Here is a 15,857-nt window from a genome sequence, read left to right as displayed (position 1 = left end):
AAGTCTAGGATGATTTGCTGTGGAGGTTCTTGAGAAGAATGTATGTAGAAAATTCAAAGAACGAAAGAAGACTCAAATGACACATACAACACCAAGAAATGTTATGAAAATTTTTTGTTTGATCAAATGTTAATTAGCTCATGGAGCAATTATTTAAAATTGGGCAGTATCCACTAGAATAAATAAATAATCCAAGTGGTTGAAAGGGAGAGGTTTAGGAGTAATATTGACTGAAATACTCAGTTGCTAAATATGTAAAGAGAAATCTTTCAGGGAATTGTCACAATTTCTATCTGACAATCACTCGCTAAAAAGTGGATTTTTCTGCTGGCTATATAATTTCCTGTTTTTCCTGGGAAATGTGCTTTGTGGCAGTGTGATCCTGCACTGTTCTCTTGCAGGATTGAACGTAGAAGACAGAAATGGCCTGTATGTTTTTGTGATTTCAATAATCAGTGAAATCCCAGGGTTATGCTATACACCATTCAGGAAGGCATCTACATCCATCACTTCAGAACCAGTCTCTCTTACCTCCTGGCTGCACACTGGCTCTTGGAAAAAAACCATTCTGCTCAGCTCCTGAAAATCCTTGGTCTAAAAGTGCCTGTATTATTGGCCACTTTGAGCCTGCTCATCTGTCTTTTACCAGTCCTTTGCCATTTTAATTAATTATAATCAGAATGTTAGTATGAAATTTATTTAAAAAATATTTTGGTTCTAGTATTAAAAATATTGCTCTTTCATAATAATATCTGCAAGAAATTCCTTGAAGTTTTTCTGATGAATTATATTTGATTTAAATATGTCATTGCTAGCCATGTAACCAAGTAACTACTCTTAGAATAATTACCCATACCTCAGATTTGGAGAGATGTTTTTCCAAGGTCAGTAGAAATTTTTGCACAAGGATAGAAAATTAAGGGAGATCAATAATTGTATTACAATATATATATTCTAATCATGTGGAGATGCCTTCTGGGAAGTTGCTGAGAACCTTTTTTTGAAAGTGAGGTGTCAAAACAGAACAGAATTTTGAAAGAGAAAACATAAAATCTGTTTTCATTCAATCTTTAAGAAATGCACATTTCATCACATACATTATGTATTATCATTTCCATTACTTAAATTTTACATGGGAAATATTACAGCTTGAGCTTAAATAGATTGAAGTTTAAATCAGTTAGCAGTAAAGTAATTAAAAAAATATTTTACGTTTATAAGAGCTTAAAGGTGTGTTGTCTTTTCATAGACTATGCTTTGGTTGAGAATAGGACATGGTCAATGCTCAAATGAGTGCTCAACGAAGTAAATGTTGCTTGCAAGGAGCAGCATCAGAAAGTGCTGTGGATATTCCATATATTTAAATCATACGAACATCTAAAACTTGATTAATTCCTCCCAAGACTGACATATAAAATATGATGAAATTGTGTGCTCCTGCCTTAAGAAGGAACATGAAATGCAAGGCTGAGCTGGAATATGCAACTATTCATGTAAAATTGATGCTAAATAAAATATTACTGTAAATTACATAATGATTTGAAAATTTGAGTGATGACTAGGGAATAAATATATGGCCTTTAGTCATGTTCAGTGTTTCTCATTGCTTGTTGAAAATAGGTTTCCAGGCTTGGTAAAATGTAAAGGGAAGCTATTTGACATTTTGAAATTCAAAATTAGGCTTCTTGAATTTTATTTCATTACTTTGTAAGAGAAATTTATTTCAAATGCATTGACATGCACACACAAGAAAAAATATTAAAACCTCAAATTAAATTTAAAATATTTGGATTTTTTTTAGAATAATATTAAAAAAATGAACAAATAAATCTGAACCCATTTTTTGTTTTAACTATTGGAACTGGAAGTGAACCTCAAATGCCTTTAGTCATGCAGCAGTGTGGGCAAGCTTTTCATCCAGACATAGCTCAGCTTTGCTTTTTAAAGAAGTGTAATCCTACCATTTGACCAGAGATGAGCTCAAAGATGGTTTTAGCCATGAAAACTGTAATATACACCTCTGTAAGTGGTATGTCTAGCAGATTGTACTTGAAACCTTAATAGGGAGAACCCAAGCATCAACAGAAAATAAAAAGTTTGTTCCTTCCCTGACTTTTCTATGTACGTAAGCAGCAAATAAAAAGAATTATTTTTTAATAACATGAAGATATTCTTCTAAGTTTGCATAGTTAGATAATTTAAAGTGAAAAGTAAGAAAAAATGTAAAGTATAAAGAAAATGAAAATTTATTGTGAATATATATCTACATTAACCTGTCAAAACTACAGTAGAATAACACTTTTAATAGTCTATCTAATAATATGCATCCAGGAAGTTGGGATATTCAGGCTGTACATGCAAGTACATCTTTGCTTTCTCATATTATTATGTAATGTATGATCAGAATCTACTCAATTAAAGATGCTATGGGAAAATAACTTTAAGTGAAAAACAATGCATTCAGAAGCTGCAACTTTCAGAGAATTTTACAACTTTTATTTTTAAACTTCCACAATTTCCTAGGCAAGGCTTACCTAAATTAGTGATAGATATTAATATAACATAGGAAGATTTTTTTCTCTAAAATTGATTGAAAGGCATAAATGTTTAACACATTTTCCCAGCAAATGGTGGGGGATTCAGGTTTTAATACATTAATCTATGTGCAAAGGTACTTTCCTCATTGGTTCATGGGATGCTTTACTTTTAGTGTTGTGGAGTGTATTTTTCATGATCAAAGGTGTGTTGATTATTGTGCTGTTTGTAAGGAGGTCATCAACTGCTTTCAGTGATGGTTTGCAGTGACAAGGATTGCAGTAGCTTCACTTCCCCGTGGAAGCATTTTGATGATGCTAACTCAAGGAGAATATGGAATCTTCTAATGACTTCCATAGTGTCTATTTCTTTCATCTTCTTAAAAGAATGGGAATGGTACTGATTGTGTAACCTTATCTCCTGTCTCAGGTCTCCTAGAAATCCTGAACAGAAGATCATTAAACGAGTGATTGCTCTAGAAGGAGACATTATTAAGTAAGTATTTTAAGCCCTAGTCTTAGAGTCTTTGTAAGAATGGTGCAGCTTTTTTAATGTATTTTAAATCAGTGTCCTAGACAACGAGTAATTTCTAGCATTTTCTGTCTGTTATAAACAAGGATGTCAGCTTTGTACCTGTCTGTTTTTTAATGAGAGGAGAAATGTTACACAAAACTACTCACTCCCTTGTGAAATGTACATGGATACAAATAATGCTTTTTTTCTGAGAATATCTCTGCCACAAATCAAGGCAGGTAATTGTACAGCAGTTTTCAATGAGTTTATAGGGCTATGATTTTTCATTTAGAAACTCCAGCTGCTGTTTTGCACTGGGGTGGGCAAGTAGGTTGTTTTTTAGGCTTTTGTTTATTTGTTTGTTTGTTTCAGGATCTCATCTTTGATATTTTATTTTATTTTATTTTATTTTATTTTATTTTATTTTATTTTATTTTATTTTATTTTATAGCAAAAAGAACCCTCATAGATTACTGTCTTCATTGTAGTTTGTAGGCATCTTTAGGGAATATAGTGCAACTGATTTTGAGTAAATTATTCTATCAGGATAAAAACCCATTGTAGCAAGAGTAGACTCTAGAGTACTTCAAGACTTGGTTTACTCTGACAGATAGAGCTTCCTACTGGGTCTGGGTGGAAATAAATTACCACTAGGTGTAAATACAAAGTTTTTGTGGGAACAGTATTACTTTGAAGAAAATGCTTGCTTGAAAAGGTTTCTTTTTCCCAGGTACAGAGTGGAATAGGCATACAGGTGGGAGGGTAAATCCCTGGTTTCCCATTCTAAGATGTGAATGACCCTGGGAGATCTCAGACAATATGGCAGACTGTGACTCAATTCATTTAGATAATGATTCTTGCTCTGGTGTAGTGACTGCTTGAGAAGTATTTGACAGCTGCAATTCAAATCAAGGGTTTGAATTTTATCTCAGTGCACCCTAGTTAATAGCATGGGCACTGTGAAATATGTCTTTTTTTTTTCCTCTTGCAGTCAATATAGTTCAGATTGAAAAAATCTGAATTATGTCAGTTTGAGAAACCACAATAAATTTTTGCCTCTCTGTTGAAGCAAAATATCTAGAACAAAGGAGAAAATTTGATGTCCAAAAACTGTAGACATCTACAGCTAAAATCAGCTATCGCTTTCAAGTGCTAAAGACAGAGGAGTAGTGTGTGTACTGTCTTTTATTGACCTGTGTCCTTAAGAAGGTACTTATATTGCTGGTATTAGTGCTGTAGGTCATATAAGTGATAAGAATGTTATTCATGTTTCAGTATTCCTCATTCATTTCTGTGGCAATATCAGAAAGAGATTGCAATAAAAGGTAACTTCAAGGGTTACTTTACATTGTTCTATGTTATTGACACGTTTGCCTTAATTTTTGAAACAGAGTGTAGATTTTGATAAAAAAAGGAAATTTAATATCCTAAATTCTAGCTTTAGGAAATTAACTCTGCTATACATTCAAACTCTTTAAGACTTGGAACTTTTCATTAACATTAGTGGGTGTTCCTGGCCAAATGGACAAAGGTGTGTGGCTCAAGTGCATTCAGAATACTGATGAGCCTGCAGGTTAGTGAATCACTCATGGACACAGAAGACTGTACAATGATCCTCAGTTGTCTGTGGCAAACCTGGTTAGATTACTTTATTGATAGAAATACTGATAGAAATCTCAGAAATTCAGATGTGCTTTTTTTTTTTTATTTGAAGATGTGACAGTCGTCCCAGAGCTTTTTTCTGTCTGTCTTGGTCTTGGCTGGGATAGAGTTAATTTCCTTCCTGTAGCTGGTACAGTGCTGTGTTTTTTTGCTTTAGAATGAGAATTATGTTGATAACAAAGTGATGCTTCAGTTTTTGCTGAGTAGCGCTTACCCTATGTCAAGGACTTTCCCATGCTTTGCCAGTGAGAAGGAGCACAACAATCCAGGAAGGAGCATGGCCAGGACAGCTGACCCAACTGGCCAAAGGGATATTCCATGCCACAGAATGTCATACTCAGTGTGTAAACTGCAGGGAATTGGCTGGAGGGCACTGATCACTGCTTGGGGATGGGTGGTGAGCAATTTTATTGTGCATCACTTGCCATTCTGTAATTTTATTCCTCTCTTTCTCTTTTCAGTAATAACAACAATAACAATAACGAAGATAGTAGAGTGAATATTACTGTATTAATTTCTGTTATCGTTATTAGCATTATATTTTATTTCCTCTCCATTATTAAGCTGCTCTTTCTCAGCCCATGAAGTTTACCTTTTCTTTCCAATTCCCCTCCCTGCCCCTGGCAGCAAGGCTGGAGTGAACAAGTGGCTGTGTGGTATTTCCTTTCCAGCTGCAATTAAATCAGACAAGTAGTATTGCCGTGGTTTGAGATAAGAAGAGTGATAGGCAATATGTTCTGTGATTCTGTAGTTGTGCTTTCATAGCTGAATGAATTATCTTTATTTGATCCATTTGGAGCATGATTAGGGATAATACTAGAAAGCTGTGTTTTCTCATGTTATCAATTAAAGTAAGTTAATTAGCATTTTACTGTTTCTTAATTACTGAAAGTGATGAAAGATCAAACATGCAGAGCCATTAGTGCCATAGGAAAGGTCTCTTATATTTTGACTTGACTTCAGGAGTTGACTCCACAGCAGAAAAATCCTGTTTTTCAAATCCTAATTCTAAAAGTATTTTATGAAATTAAAATTGTGACATTTTAAAAGTAACAATGACTGACTTAGAGTTTTTGAAAAGCTGCGTAGGTGAAAAATCTATAATAGGTCCATTTTCACCTTTTATTTTCTATTTTTCAGGTAGTCAGACATTATACTACATAATAATTTACCTTTTGAAATATAATTTGAGGCATTTCAAAATGCTACAAATGGACTGAAATAAAAACACTGTCATTACAGTTTTCTATTCTTGTTTCCAATCTAGTTGCTAGTGCAGGTGAAGTGAGTTTGGTAGTGTCTTGTAAATCACTAGAAGCATACAGTACATGCCAAAAACCTGTAAAAGATAATTTAATTTAGATAAGCTGGTACAGCTTCTTCCTCTTCAAAAGAATTCAAAGAATGGACAAAAAAAATCCCCAGTTAGTTCTTGCGAATGAGTCTATAGGTCAGCTTCTATACAGACAATATTGCAAAGTGTAGCTCCCATAGATCAGAATTTGTTTTGTTTTCCATGGACTCACAGGAGAATTAACTTTAAGTAGAAAATCGGTTCCTGAAAATTGTTTAAATGATAAGTCTTCCAAAGGAGGCCTTATTTTAAAAGTCAATATAATCTAATTTGTTAAAAATGAATGTTGGTATTATAAAACACTTGGAATAACTTGAAATTAAACTTATTTATCTTAAATGCATTACTGGTAATTCAAAAATCTATAGTAATCTTTCACAGATGAGTTATGGTATGTTTTCAGCAACAAAAATAAATGATGGTTAATGCGAAGGAAATCAAAATTGGTGTTAAGCTAGTAAAATCTGAAATTAAGTCTATTCAGTACCTTGCTGAACTAATTTGTTTTGCTCCTGTCTGTCACAGTTCCACAGGTCTGCAAGAGCTTGGTGTGCCTGTTATGTTCTTTCCATCTATTTGTTTGCTTCTTAATACTGTACCTGAGTTAAGAATGATTAGTGAGCCTCTAGGAAGAGTAATTCTTTTAAAAAAAGGTTATGTCTGGCAATATTGTTCGGCTCTTCAGGAGTTAGTGTTCTGAGCTGAATGCTTCAGGAAAATGTTGTGTGTGTTTACATGTTGCAACTTGCAAAATTGCTCTGAATATGTGAAAAAGGAAATAGTCCTTGTTTGTGTAAGCATGACAATGCAGACATAGATCATTGCATTATTAAACCATAGGTCTAAACCAACTTTTCAACAAAAACTTTTCAACTTTTATTACAAGGTTTATTATTAACTTGTAGAAACTACTGCCACAGAAAGTTAGGAAGGAAAGAGGTATAATGGGATTTGAAAAAGGGTAGAGAATTAATAGAAATAAACCCCATCCATCAGTAGCTATTAAATGCAGCAATCACTTTTATTAACTTTATGTACTCTGTTGTCAAGTTCATGCAGGCTGTTATATTTTTTCCAGTCAAATATCCCATACTTCCTTAAATTAAAAGCAAAATTTCATCATTCTGTCCACTTATTGGAGAAAGCTTTCAGCTTGAAACTCATTACACCATGTGGGTGTTTGGTTGGTTTTTTTTATTCTCAGAAAGTTGGTGTCAGAAGCATCCAGTATCCCTTTAGTGTGAAAAAGACAATCATGAAGGGTTTTTTAATTGTTTTGGGGCTTTTTTGTTTTACTGAATCAACTCAATTTTGTCAGATATTTGGCTGCCTTTTTTTTTCCACTGAGGTCCAGGGATGATTTTCCCACAAAATAGCTGTCTTCACACAGAGACCATACTCCTGGAAAACAGCTTGTATTAGATGTTACCAAAAAATCTGTGCCTGCCTCTAGAAAGCAGAGCAGCCTTAAGAAAAACTCAGACTTTGCCAGTGTTGGAACCCAAGAATGTCTCTGTACATAACATCTTCAGGGCAATCACCTGGCAGGAATTACACACAAACCTTTGCTATTTAATCATACAGAAGCAATTTATGTTCACTAGTGCTGTAGCAAGACTCTATTTGTTCCCTCTTTGCTTACTGCCCCCAGCACATAGGCCCCTGGTAACTATTCTGGGGTACTGCTTATGTGGTAAGGTACTGCTTGCAATGGCTCGTAGTTAGAATAGGAAAATGGATTATCAGTGAAACACATTAAAATCTAGAAATCACAGTAGATGATGACACACAGGGTATGTTTATGGCTGTGTTCTATTCTCTTTGTCAAAGTCTGCTTTGTCTTTGGGTTGTGAATATAAATCTATGAGTGGTCAGATCCACATTGACAGGAGTGGTAGATCAGCAGAAGTGAGAACAGGTTGTACTCTACAGAGACACAGCAAGGTCCTCATACAAATTTTGCAATATCTTTTATATTGACTGTCTTCTTCATATTGTTCTGTCTTGGTTCTTTATGTATCTAAAGGACATAGTAGCAGTTAAATTACCTTAGATAAAGTCTCCTCATCCTCTAAAATATTCTTATTCTGTGTGCACAGAATATATATGTCACCAGTTTATATATCTCTGCAATTTATTTGGTAGTACTTACCGTTAGGTACTGATGGGATTTTTTTTTAGCCAATGAAAGGTTTCTTTTAGGTTCAGCTATACTGCTCTGTTATGACTCTTTATCATTGATTGTATTCTTGCAAGTCTCCTAAATAGAGTTTCCATTGATTTTTATTCTATTTCCGTACACAGAGTCCTTGCATGACTGGACTCCATTTCTGTAAATGCAAATGATGGGAATGTATATTGGTGCAGCATCTTTAACCCAGAAAAATAAATTGAGAAATGCACAATGAAGATTTTCTGTATCCATTAGGAATTTTTAAGGTTCTGTCAATCTGTAGGCCCAATAGTAAAGGTACAAAAAGCTGGATTTCTGAAATTTGGCATTATGACCAAGGCTGTGATACACACAAGTGTTTTAGGAAAAGAAAAATACCATTGTGTCCTAGACCACACATAGATTTCAGTGTGCATTTTGGGGCAGAAAGACAAAAGTAATACATAACAAGTACAGCAGAGGGCCCCATGCCCTCAAACTCAGCATGGGCAGCAGCAGTTGCCCTGCCAGGAGATGTTGGCCCAATGGGGCTTGTTCAGCCTGGAGAAGAGACAGCTTTGGGGTGACCTAACAGAAAGCCCTCAGTATCCATGGGGAAGTTGCCAAGAAGGTAGAGATAAGCCTAGTGGTGCACTGGCCATAGAAGTTCAGAGCAGATTAAAAACCCCTTCTCTTTGGGGATGGTCAGGCAATGGGGCTATTGCCACAAGAGCTGTGCCCTCCATCCTTGGAGGTGTGCAAGGCCTGACTGAATAAAGCCCTCAATAATGGACCTCGTAGCTCACCCAGGTTTTGGCAGGGGTTTGGATTGTGACCTCCTGATGAATCCTGCAACCTGAACTATCCTATGATTCTTCGACAGCAAATACTAATTTTCAAATGTATGACTTCACATTTAGATGAATGTTTTCTCTGTTGTAAGCTTAAAAAAATGCAGTGTAGTCATCTCATTTAAGACAGCATGTCTTTCATAGATATTTTTCTTTAAAGAAACACATTTGATTTCTGTTTCACTGAAAGTTGATTTGCTGCCAAGGCATCAGATGGTTAGAAAAGACATTCATACAACTAGAATCATCCCAATGGGAAGCTCAATAGGTTGTCTTTAAAAAGATTTTCAAAAAGTGAGCAGTGAGAGACTAAAATGCGTTAACACTAAAAATCCAGTAGTTAATAAAATGCCATCATGCATTTCAACTTTAAAAAATTACTTTTTTTTTGCAACCTATGGGTACAAATGTCATTGATCATCTGAAATTCGGCCTTGAAATCCATACTTAGACATAAGAATAAAGGGTGTGTTTAGTAAAAATGTTCTTTGTTCTGAACAGCTTAGAAGTGCATCTTCTTAGTGTTTAGATGTCTGGTTAAGCAGTTTGTGAATATAAGCTTAGCTTCATTTCAACTCTGGTGCTCATCTACGTGTATTGCATTAAAAGCTTACTGTGACAAGAACAAAGATGAGGGTAGGAGGAAGGAAAGAGTATTAAACCCATTTTATAGATGAGAAAGTCAGGATGAAAGATGTTGTAGGCTTATGCTTATATAAGAAGCTTGTGGAACAGATATTAACTGAGCTCCCTGGGCTCCTCATCTCAGAAAATGAACAATAAGTTCATGTATTTGTCAGCACAGATTTTTCTAGGTGTACTGGAAGGCAAACAGGTTCAAAACCTGGAAATTCATGCACTTTCCTCCTGTAAATTGAAGCTACAATTTTTATTAACTCAAGCAGTATTAGAACCAGACATATTCTTATGTTTGCAATTTGAGGAAAAACATGCTGAAACAAAATACTCTGCTCTGAATAACGTAAATAAATCTTACTGGTTATTTCATTTTAAAGCAGTGCAAAAGTCCTCTTTCTATCTTACTTGAATATATTTTGTGTGCTGAACTCAGCCAGTGACACTGTGAAAGAGTTGTATCCACATACCAGAATGAGTAGAAAACCATCTTGCAAGATAGTCTCAGTATGTGGTTGTTTTATTATCTGCATCCTTGTTCTGGCTTCAGAGTCACAAATGATGGCTTTTTTGGTGGGGGGGGGGGGGGGGGGTGGTGTGTGCAAGTTTCCATCTGAATTTCTTTGTCTCCTTTGAAGAAAGATTTAAGGAGACTTTCTGTTCATTTAGAATTGAGTAATGGTCAGGTAACTGCAAATGACCGAGGTGGTGTTTTTTAAAGGGTTTTCTTGATCCCATTACTTTGCTACACACAGACACACAAGCCCACTCTTCCCTCCTGCCTTCCATTTCCCAGAACTGGAGATACTACTTGCTCACATGATTGATTTAAGCTGATCATATGCATGATACTACTCCAGTCTAATGATAAAGCTAATTTCCATCTCCACACACGTGCAAGAAAACAACAACAGCTGCATCACTTTTGATGCCGTATATAGAAAAAGAGCAAAGCTTGCCTCCAATGTTCTTCCTTAATGCTCATATTTCCAATGCTTTCACCTGGGCTCCCTTTTGGAACTGCTGAAAGCAGCTTAAGTTAAAACCATGTACTTGTCATTGCAATGAGCTGACAGGGACCACATGTCTGCTTACCAACTCCAGCTGAAGCACGGTACCTTCTTAAAATGCACCGACACTGCCGTGTGGGATCGCTGAGCAGACTCAGAGCATCAGAGCCTCAGCTGCTATGATGACTCTCAGCACTGCTAATGTTGAGAGAAATAGGCCAATTTGGTCTAAATGAAAATCTGGTTAAAACATTTTTTAAGGATAAGAGCATATGTAAAGAAAACATTTTTTTTTGGGATTAGACAATATGTAAAGAATACAAAAAAATGTCATCTCTTCAAAGTTCATTTTCTGCATTTAATATTTTTCCATGAAGTGGAGTAATGAAAAGCAATTCTACACAGAATGAACTGATGATGCTTTAGCTATTAGTTTTTTAACTTAGAAAAATTGTGTGAATTTTCTCCTTTGTTTGTTTCATTTCTTCATGAGATTTATAGCCTGACAGTTTTTTAGTGCTCCTGCCTATTTTACTGCACTGTTTGTCAGCCGTATGAAATAATTTGCCATATTTTAATTTGAAAATTTTGACATAGTGTTTTATATTAAGGAAAAATTACAAATATATGCTGGCAGAAATATTAATTGTAAATTGTTAATTTAAAAAGATTGCCTCTATAATTTTGTGCTGCACACCAATCTGATGTCCTGAATAGTTCACAACAGCAGAACAAATAAGGTTTTGAAATTGATCACCACAGTGGTTATGAGATTCAAATGAGAACAGGAGGGAAAATGACTATTATCTTTTTAAATTACTGTAGAACTGACTGTTGTTGACATTCTGCTTCTGTGGAGTAAATTGTGTGATGAAACTGTAGTGTATTTTGGGTATAATGGGTGACAAGTCATTAACTAGAGTCTCCAGCATCCGTGCAGAGGGAGAAAAAAAATATTTTTTGCTTTGCTGTAGTCTGTAGGCAGTGATTGCACAAATAATTGTTCACTGACCGTTATGCCACGAGGTTTTTAATATGCAGGCAAAAAAAGTTTACGATCAACTGTATGTCATGCATTTCTAGAACTTCAGATAGATCCCAGCTAGCATGTAATGACTATGTTTCAATTTTGTATGTATAAAAAAATTAAATAAATATTTAATAATTTATAATAGCATCAATGGGAGGAAGTGATAAATGCTGAAAAAGACTGTGATAGGCTTTACTGTAGTTGAAAACCAAAATAGAGTCATCTGCTAGTAGAAGTGGGAATCTAATAAGTGATGGACCTATGAAAGAGATAAAATAGAATAATGGATGAGGAAATCACTGAAACAGGCTAGAAATGGGTATATGCCAAACAGAGGAAGATGAGTTTTAATGGATTTAGGAGAACTGACTTGTTGATTGGCTAAATTAATCACAATCCAACTGCTTGTGCAAAACCCCCAAAATTGCCTAGGCGCAGCATAATGGAAATAGAGGGCATATATAATGAAAAGGACAAATATTGTGTGTATACACAGGAGTATTATGGAGCATGTATTAATCTATTCTGATATAATATATGTAGATATGATCATATTTAAAAGAAGATTTAGGCTTATAGTAATAAAAGTCATTGTACTGTTTCTAAAACTTATGCAGTAGTTAAAACTTTAATTAAACAGGTTTTCAAGAATGGGGAGTAGAGACTGAGTTCATAAACCAGACAGATATGCTTTGTAAATGAAGAAGAGAGCTAATTAAGCCAAGCATAGCAGCATAATATTAATTTTTAAAAACACTTCAAGTATATTTGTAGTAAATCTTGCCACAGCTACTGCATATTTCCTAATGAATTATTCTACAGTTTAGATTCATTGTGTATGCTGCCAATACTCCATGGCCAGGTAAAAAATTGTATCCTTAGGCAGTACGTTAATGTTTATTTCAGCACAATTAACTCTTTGAGCTGAATTTATGGAAAGGTCAAAAATGACATAAGGAATCTTTGAGCACCAGAATATTTTTAATCTGTGTAAGTTTTATTCAGCTGATGTTAATTCTAGTTTCTTTGCTAGGATGCAGATGTGAATATGGAGTTCTTGCTGATCTCTATCAAGAGCTCTGTCACGTAGAATAGAGGAGCCCTCAGTTTGTTATATGTATGGCAGGCAATTAAAGGAGTTAGTGAACTGCTATATTTCCTTCCATATGAAAAAAGTATTCAACTCTGTGGTTATACATTGTCAGATACTTAAGTTGAAAGCACTTGCTGATGTTAAGCTGCAGTTTTTCTTTGTGTTTCTGTGTTTCCTCAAACTATCTGGCTAAAAACCTTGAAAATTTTAAATTATTTGAAAGATCTAATAAACCCATTATGATGTTAATTGTTTGGTTTAGTTTCTGCATTTCTTTAAAGGAAGATTTAGTTTCCTGGTAGGTTGCAGAGAGAGCCTTAATTTTTTCTTCTTCTGCTGGGAAATATTGGTGTTAGAACAGGTGCATTTAGATCAGCTTTAGGTATGTTCTTCTGAGATCTCTAGTACATAGAATATGAAAATTTGGGTTAGTTTCTGAAGCAGTAACAAATACCTGAGGACTTTTTAAACCAAATTATTTCCCTCTGTCAATTCAAATCCTCTTTTTTTTTTTTTTGTTTGTTCTAGAGAGTATTAGAGGTATAGTTAATATTGAAGTTTTCATAATTACTTTCCATCTTTCTAGGCCACATGGACTTAAACTGTTTCACCATTTTAACATCCTTATCCCTTTTACCACTATTCATGCTTGAGAATACCCAAACATGGGCAAAAAGTAGCAGACATACCAGGAATACTACATATATGTCTACTGAGTTTTGTAGAAAGTTTCTTAAAATCTGGAGTATTTGTGTTTCTGAGTATTCACTGGCTGATGAGCAGATAGGCTTTCCTGGGAGCTCCCTAAGTGATGGTCTGTACAGTGTTAGTGAAGAAAACCCAAACTTTTATTGAAAATAAAATTTTAAAATATTTTTAAAAAAGGACATGTGACAGAAAGGAAAGAGGAAAGCTATACCCACAGCTGACTGGAAAGGAGGAGACTGGAATATCAGCCGGCAAGATTCTCTTTCCCATAATTTCTCCAGCAAGACAGATATTCCATTGAACACTTCCCACCATGATTATTTGGTTAAAGCAGGATCAGCTTGGTGTCCCAGCTGGCTTCCTTTACATACTAGCACTGAAATTTCTGGCTGCAGCAACTGGTCAGGTTCAGATGTTGCACTCATGTAACTGTGAAGTTCTGTGCATGTATATTTCTGGAAGTTTTTAATAGGTTATTTATTGTGATAAATAGCCCATAAAAAAACCTTAAAAACATAATTGTCTGCTAATGTTGTCTACTGAGCTCTACATATTCCTGACCATAAAGTTATAAACCTCAAGCTAGAAAATAAAAGGTGAAAGAAGGGTGGGAGGTGAAAGGATGAGTTAAAATCAGTCATACTATTCCTGTGAGAAACCCCGCATCAGAAACCTATCCAAATCTTGCAGTTCAGTGACACGACACCATGAGGGCAAGAGCATTTGGGAGTAAGAGGTAAAAGTATTGCCACAGCAAGAAAACAAAGTCAAAAGCAGACTTCAGTTCTACAAGAGAAATGTTACAGGCCTGTAAAGGGAAAGCCCCTAGTGTTACAAACCTTAAAGCACAGGGCAACTTCCTCACCTTTCATTTCTCTGTGTATAACGTGATTTTTTTATGATTCTGAAGAACAAGAGAAGTCAGGCCTTTTTGTAGCTAATTTGACACTTGTTATTTTATGTAGAGACTTAAAAATTCTGCCTGGACAGAAATAACCATTTACTGTAAAAACATTTGCATCAACAGTTAATCAGCTGATGCAGAGCAGTGTAGTTTAACTCATCCTATAACCTCCCTCCTTTTCTTTTAATTTTTAGGGAATGTGTGGGAAATTATGTTTTTGTTTTGCCTGCCCTGTCCTCAACATCATGCTCATGTATTCCCCATGTATCTCCGTAGCAGTGCTCAAGTCAGTCTGTAAAACCCTTTGCAGAGGTAATTGAGTTCTGGTTTTTTGTATCTTTTGATGTCCATAGCAGAGTTTAGAAGTGTTGGAAATATGATACATGATACGCAGGCATGTAAAAATAGTTTTCAACATGCCAAGGTGTCTTGGAGATCTACTTTTTAACCCAGAGTTGTCTTTTACAAGAGCTTAAGATTTTATGGCAAGTTTCACCTTTTACCTGCTCAATTTTTTTCTGCTGTACTTTACTGTTAGATGCTGACTTGCTGCCAGAAGGAGGACAAGAGATTAGCATATGTTGATGAAGAATTTTTTTTCCTTAGTCTCTTAGTGATTACTTCCTTAGGTGTCTTTTCTGCTATGAGCACTTTCCATATTGTGTATTCAGTGCTGAAAGATCATCCAATTTCATATCTGAAATTGTTGCATCAAAGGTCTTCTATAATTGACTGTTGAAAATTGAGTGATGAATTTAAAAATTCTTTTGGTACGACTGTTAATTTCCAAAGGAAAACTCTTGAGTTTCACAGGCTTAATGGGTGGGATTTGGTTGCTTTAAACATACCTGTCCAGTGCCATTTGAGATGTCCTAGTTATCCTGTCTGGTTTTATAAGCTACAGTTTCAGAAAGGCACAATTCTCATGAACATTGTGTTATCACTGCCCTTGTCATGAGGATATCTCAGCAGACTACCTAAAATAGCACCAGTCATTTATGTGTAGGCATACAAGTCACTCTTCATAACAAATTAGATGGTTCATGAAAAGCAATTAAAAATATCATGCTGAAGTTTTGGCAAACACTCAGCAACCTTTTGGGCTTAAATCTTTGACTCATTTACCGTATGAAAATCGTTCTTTGAAATGTCTTACATGTACATAAAGTTAGCTTGGGGATGGTGGGCCCCTTTGTGGTGTAAGTAGACACCTTTTACAGCAATGAATGAAAACTATTCAACTTCAGCCCGTTGTTTGTCTCCCAAGTATACACACAGGTTGATATTTGAAGGGTGATCAATAATGGAAGAGTATCCCTGATGTTAAGGTGTGTGACAAGCTTGCAGTGTGATTGTTTTGTAGTCATTATGGGGTGTGTGATTACTGGGACAGCTGCTTTATTCTGGAG

General features: G+C 35.3%; 1 protein-coding gene across 2 annotated transcripts in view; it reads left to right on the top strand.

Annotated features, from left to right (window-relative positions):
* Positions 1-15,857, top strand: part of IMMP2L (inner mitochondrial membrane peptidase subunit 2) — a 406,566-nt gene that overhangs the window by 265,202 nt on the left and 125,507 nt on the right. Inside the window, exon 4 of one of the 2 annotated variants that reach the window (XM_071423650.1) lies at positions 2,965-3,030. The exons of the other annotated variant lie outside the window; for it this stretch is intronic. Coding sequence (XP_071279751.1) covers positions 2,965-3,030 — 66 coding nt within the window. The remainder of the gene's footprint in view (positions 1-2,964; positions 3,031-15,857) is intronic. 2 annotated transcript variants of the gene reach the window in all.

The sequence above is a fragment of the Agelaius tricolor genome, unplaced genomic scaffold (genome assembly GCF_023055355.1).
Source record: "Agelaius tricolor isolate 1412-34295 unplaced genomic scaffold, bAgeTri1.0.p SCAF_3, whole genome shotgun sequence".
NCBI lineage: Eukaryota > Metazoa > Chordata > Aves > Passeriformes > Icteridae > Agelaius > Agelaius tricolor.
Note: the sequence above shows the minus strand (reverse complement) of the source record. Positions and strands in the feature narration are given on the sequence as shown.